The 6000-nt window shown below is 46.8% G+C and overlaps 1 protein-coding gene across 1 annotated transcript in view; it reads right to left on the reverse strand.

Moving 5' to 3' along the window:
* The window catches only part of tle2a (TLE family member 2, transcriptional corepressor a), a 42283-nt gene extending 36930 nt beyond the window's left edge, over positions 1 to 5353 (reverse strand). Inside the window, exon 1 of the mRNA XM_061077879.1 lies at positions 5229 to 5353. Within this exon, the coding sequence (XP_060933862.1) occupies positions 5229 to 5252 (24 nt within the window). The 5' untranslated portion in view covers positions 5253 to 5353. The remainder of the gene's footprint in view (positions 1 to 5228) is intronic.
* Between the last annotated feature and the right edge of the window lie 647 nt (positions 5354 to 6000).

Consider the following 6000-nt stretch of genomic DNA (forward strand, 5'->3'; position numbering starts at 1 on the left):
AGGAGGTCTGACTCAGGGTAACATAACTGAATGTGTGTATCACTGTGAATCCACCCACACATGCCGACAAACGGCACGCCCCCGAGTCCGAGGGCCAGGAAACGTGTCAGCGCACAGCCATCACAAGGGTTTGAATTTAAGGAACCTGATATCAATTTATTCCAAAACTACGGTCCCCATTCAACAGTGATTTGCATTGTTAAAGCACCATGCAGTCGAGAAGGAAAGACACTGGTCCCCCCCCCCCTCTCCCATTTCCTACAAGCCCCTCCACCCAAATTAGCAATCTGCGTGGCTACATGCGAGAGAAATGGGCTCGTAATCTCCCAATGATTTCTGCACTTAGAGGGGAGGGGCTGCCAGGCACCTGTTTCATTAGCGCCACCACTTCTCCCCCCCACTACTCCCCCCCCTTCTCGCCTTCCTCCCGCATGCCCCCTTATTCAAATTTCCCTGCTGTCAGCCCACATTAGCGAAGAGCCACAGTTTGCCTGTCAGCTGGCTTAATTGCTGGAGGTGCCTTCTTTTATTAGGTAACCCCCTCAGCTCATTTGTTCCTTCCACTGAGGCGCACCTCCACAACAGCTTGTGTAAACCTGAAATCCCTTCAGCCTCGTTTCCTTCATTTTCTTTTTGCCTCCCTCGGTCTCTTTCTCTCGCTAATTCGCTCCGGAGCAGAGCAGGCGAGCTCCTGATCGATAAGACACTCTCCCCGCCGGACAACAGTGGTGATAAAGAGCTAAGAGCATGCTAGGACTCAGGAAGTGTGTGTGTGTGTGTGCGTGCATGTGCGTGTGCGTGTGTGCTAGCTCTGAGGATGATGAGCAGAAAGCATCTCATCTCAGTCACTCATTTGCTCTCCACACAACACTCTGTCTCTTACCTTTATATAGCTCACTGAATAGATTCATTAGAATCCTAGATGAAGATACAGGGCATGGCCGCACTTAGAAGTAAGTCTGTGCTAAAACCAGAGGGATGGAGAAGGCATTTGACTCTCAAGTTATCTGAGACAACTGATCATGACGTGAATCTGGCTCTGTTTTGTGGCTCCCTCTGTTCTTCAAGCTTCATTCAAACACAAACCTCACAATGGCACTTGGCCGAGGAGGAGCAAATAGCGAGGTCATGTGGGCTGCATATGCTCAGAGTTTAGCGATGCTTAATGACCATTGTTTTGGCCTTGAGTGATGAGGAGCAACAACGTCTACTTGCACAAGTGCTGCTGGTGCTTGAATAGAAGATAAAAACCTGTACTATGGCACCTTAGAAGAGACAGACCTACATTTAAACATCAAATGAAAATGATTAATGATCTAATTGAATCCACCCAACTTTCTATTATAAATATACCACAGCGAACTAAAACTGACTGTGAATATGATACTACAAGTTCAAACTATGTTAAGCAAGGAAGCAGGTCTGAAACATATAATGAACGCTCACAATGGACGATCTAGCTAGAAACCAAATCAGTGATAGTCAGATAGTAACAGCACGATGCATTCATTTCCTACTAAAAGATTATGAAATGTTATAGTTACAGATTTGAACCTTCGGCAAAACCACATAAATTAAAAAGGGTTATCAATACTCGTTTCAAAACGAGCTGCATTTTTAATAGCCATTTTACATCAAGTGGTCTGAAGAGGATGATTATGGAGGGCATTGAAGGGAATTCAGAACAAGGCCACGTTAACATCATGCAGAGTGAAAAAAAGAACACAACCTTTCATTGGAACGATGGAAGTGTGTTAACGTAGGGGAGGCTATTGAGGGGGTGGGGTCATCCAAAGTAACGTTGCCTCATGTAGCAAAAAAAGTTGAATCTCTTTCAGCTTTTGCTGCAATGTGACATCAATGTTCATTCAACTGGACGCCCCCGGGTTTTCTTTCATTGTCACAGGTATATAAAACAACACATCCTCAGAAATGCAGCCCCTGCACTCTTACAGCTGGACTTTTTTTCCCCCAACTGAACAACTCACAGACTCTTGCCACTGCATCATGCAGCAGTGTTGGTGAGGAACGTGTGGTCTCATGCATCTTTAACTCAGTTAAAGAAAAAAAAAAGCTGAACCGGATTCGACTATTTTGTCGCACAATGCTGCATCTTTTAGGACAACCTCCTCTCAAAGCACCCCCCCCCAGCACAGTTCCCTCATTGAGTAGATAAGGAGGGCTGCATTTCTCCTACACAGGGCGAGTCTCTGTCTGAACACAGCCAAACAGATCACCCCCCATGGCAGCCTCTTGAGAAACCCCTCCCCCAAGACTCAGCTTTGTTGAGAAGAAAATGGTTGGTAGAGGGCTATTGGAAATATTATTAGCAATCTTATTATGAACTTTGAGCAATCTCGATTATCAATTTATTATACTTTGATTAACTCGTACAGGCCAGGTCTTAACAACACCTGTGATGTTTATCAATGTCACAATTTGCTCCTTGTGAATACAGGCCTCACCTTTATTTCAAGCGGCTAAAATGTGTCATTGTTCACATGGTTAGCATCGTTGTAGGCTAAGAAAACAGACGATTATTTTCTGACTAGATTTCAATTCTAACTTCTACTTTGATATTTTGCTTTCTTCTTCACTTGTGGATGTGTTTGCAGTACAGTTTTGCAATGTGGCAGATTTGAACGAACCCTAACAACCTAAGAGAGCCAGCCACGTCCCATACACATCTCAGCTAGTTTACAGCTGGCATCAGGCCGAGTCCCAAAACCATCTGGGCACATACAAGGACCTCAAGTGTTTCCAGAAACTTTTTTTTTTAATGCCGTGTTTACAGCGCCATTACATCTGCGCGTGTAATCTGATTTTTAGTCTCTGATAGGGAGAAGTTTGGCTCGAGTGGGTACTGTATTCAGTGCTTGTTAAATGTGCAAGTTGAGTGATTGAAAAACAGCTTTCGGCCGTGGAGAGAATGTCATATGAACCTGTGTAATAGGAAAATAGTAATAAGAACATATTTGGAACAGGTGATGAATTCATACACATGAGGAATCCACAATGAGGATACAAAGGTATAAACAGGTTGAATTACATGTGGATACTAATAAGTGTCTCCAAAGTGGGCAAGTTAATTGATATCTAACATTTGATAAAAGACAACTCTATATTCTGTGATATATAGGCCATGGGTAACGGGATTTATGAGTCATATCCTTCACAGCGGACCATCCTCCGGTGATGACAGGCTACTGCCAGGCCAGCGTTTCAGATATTAAACAGTTTGCCTTGCTGAGTGGCCCTTCACTGCGAGGTGCAAACAACAGCTCCTGATGGCCTGGGACTTTTCGGAGAGGGGGGGGGGGGCTCGATAGCACCGTCGAGATCTGCAAAGAGGTCGAATGGAAACGGGGCCGCCGGCCTAAACATTCGACCCAGACCCGCCGCAGTCTGCTCCTCTCACCCTGGGACGCCTGCCCATACATTAAGATGTGGTTTGGAGCTCTCACAGGAACACAGGCTGGATGAGAGGGATTGGGTTTACAGTGCAAACCACAGAGCCACAGTCTGCCTCCTGCCCTGCCTTCCTGCAGTCAGCCATACTACATACACAGCTGCTGCTGGTGTGTGTGTGAGGTTTGTGTGTGTGTGGCGTGTTTGGATTGAGGGGACTCACAAGATCCTTTTATCGCTCAAAGGAAGTAGAGGCTGAAATAGAAGTTGCACTGCACGGTGGTGTGGTGGGATTGAAGCATTATGCAAACGCACAGATGCTTCCAGAAATTAAAAGAATGTGTCCTTTTTGGATCTGAATGGATTTGTGAGAAGACTTATTAAAGTGGGGCGCACACATATTTAGGGCCCGAGCACTGACATCGAAGGCCAGGTGAGACCCTATTGCAATTGTAAGGATTATTATTATTATTATTATTCAGGCAAATTAATTGGCTTTTTGAGGGCTTTACCATGCTCAAATTCTTACCAAAATTTGCAGAAAGTTAGAAAGTGGTGAAAATTTACGTATTCTGAAGGAATTTTCAATGGGCATCACAAAATAGCTCAACGGTGCCCCCCGAGACCCCTGGAACGTGTTCACATTGACCGGTCTTCACAATAATCGCTATACAGTTGGATCATGACCAGACAAACCAAAAAGTCTTCACGTGCAATTGGAAAAACACAACAGGAAGCCTGCTATTTTGCATTTAGTGGCCATTTTGGCCATATTCCACATTTTCACTTTGATGTACTTGTACCAGGGCTTCCATCGGATCAACTTCAAATTGAGATACGATACATTTATTTTGAGTGTCATCACAACACGATGGAGATAAAAACTGACTGAGGGATTTTTTTTTTTTTACATTAAGTTTTACACACGCTGGTTTTCGGTGGCATGGACCCGGGACATGAATATCCAAACCCAGTCAGTCAGGGGCGGGGGTGCAGGACGGCATGGCTGAGGGATGGAGATGAGGGTTAGGCAAATGAGCAGGTCTTAATTGATACTTCACACAGCTGGAGGACCAGTGTTTATGTATTTCAGTCTACTCAAAAGCTCTCCACCTAACTCGGCTAAAACAAATTAAAGCCACGCACTCACACACGGATCTATCTGACAACAGCCCGGTGGTTTCTGTTTTCAGTCTCACAGACATCACAGAGCATTGGGGCATTAGCGGTTGTCTCGTTGCTTTCAGTCTGTCCCTCTTGATATGACTGAACAGAAATTTAAAAAAAAAAGCAGATTTCTTTTTTTTTTAGAACAATGAGTGGCACTTGAGAAGGGCAGACCATTGAGTGATGGTGTCAACAAGCCGGGCTGACTCACCACCCCCTCCCTCCCTCCCTCTCTCCCTCCTCGCAGCACATGAGGAAGGGACAAACACACTTCATCATCTGGGTCAACTCCACCACCAGAGTGGAGCTGGAAGGAGGCTCCATGTTTCCAACCCCATATGGAGGAGGTGGCGGCCACCAAGGACACGAGTTTCACACACACAGAGAGACCCACACACACACCGACACTGGGCAAAGTTTAGGATAAAACAAATAAATTCGGCCCGACCTTCACTGCACATAGATTTCACCGGGCGATTGCATTATGTGTAGCTACTACAAAGGACTCCCCCGGAAATACATCAAAGGAATGAATAAGATTAAACAATTCCTAAACACGCACACTTTCGTCATAGAGGCTACGTGGTTTATTGTGTGTAATAGTGATTCCGGTTAGGAAACAATGAGGACTGTTAGACGTGTAGCCTTCTTACCGGTGGTCGGTTTTGGGGAAACATTGTAGCCGCCGACTTGAGCCTCTCAGTGTTTCTTCTCTCTTCTTCCTTCCTCCTTCTTCTCTTTCTTCTTCTTCTTCTCTTTCGGAGCGGAGAGCCTCGTCGAGAACCGCGAGCAGCTGAGAGGAACCTACCGCTGCTGTGGAGCTCACAGAGGCATTCGGCCCGGCTTCAAAGGCAATGGCAGCGCTGGTCTCGGCTCATTCCTCTATTCCAAGACTCCTTTGTTCTGGCTTCTATCTCCAGCAGCAGCCACCGCAGCGCCCCGCACCGCACCGCACCGGAACCACCGCAGCGCAGCGCACTCGACCCGGACAGGAGAGGAGGAACACCCGGGGTCCAGGACCTCGCTCGCTCTCTCTCGCTCTCTCTCTTCTTCTCGGCTCCTCAACTTCCAGCGACTTCGACCGCTTTCCCCCTCGCTCTCTCTATCTCTCTCTCTCGCACCCTCTCTCTCCTCCTCTACATATATATATATAAGTCTTCTTCTCTCGCCAGAGGGGTGGGGGGGTTTAATGTGGTTCCTGCTTGTGGCTCCGCAGACTATGGCCGCACCACCACCACCCAGCACATTCAGTGCCGCCGCAGCCTCCTTTTGTCTGGCGCGCTGGCCTGGCACTTCTTTTTCACACAACACTCCCAGAGTCCCTCGCTGCTCCCTCACCCCTCCTCCCTCCGATCCTCAATGGGACATAACATATGAGGAGCTTTTCTGGCGAGTGAGTGGATGGGTGTGTGTGGGGGTGGGGTG

This window comes from Limanda limanda, chromosome 9, assembly GCF_963576545.1.
Source record: "Limanda limanda chromosome 9, fLimLim1.1, whole genome shotgun sequence".
Taxonomy (NCBI): domain Eukaryota; kingdom Metazoa; phylum Chordata; class Actinopteri; order Pleuronectiformes; family Pleuronectidae; genus Limanda; species Limanda limanda.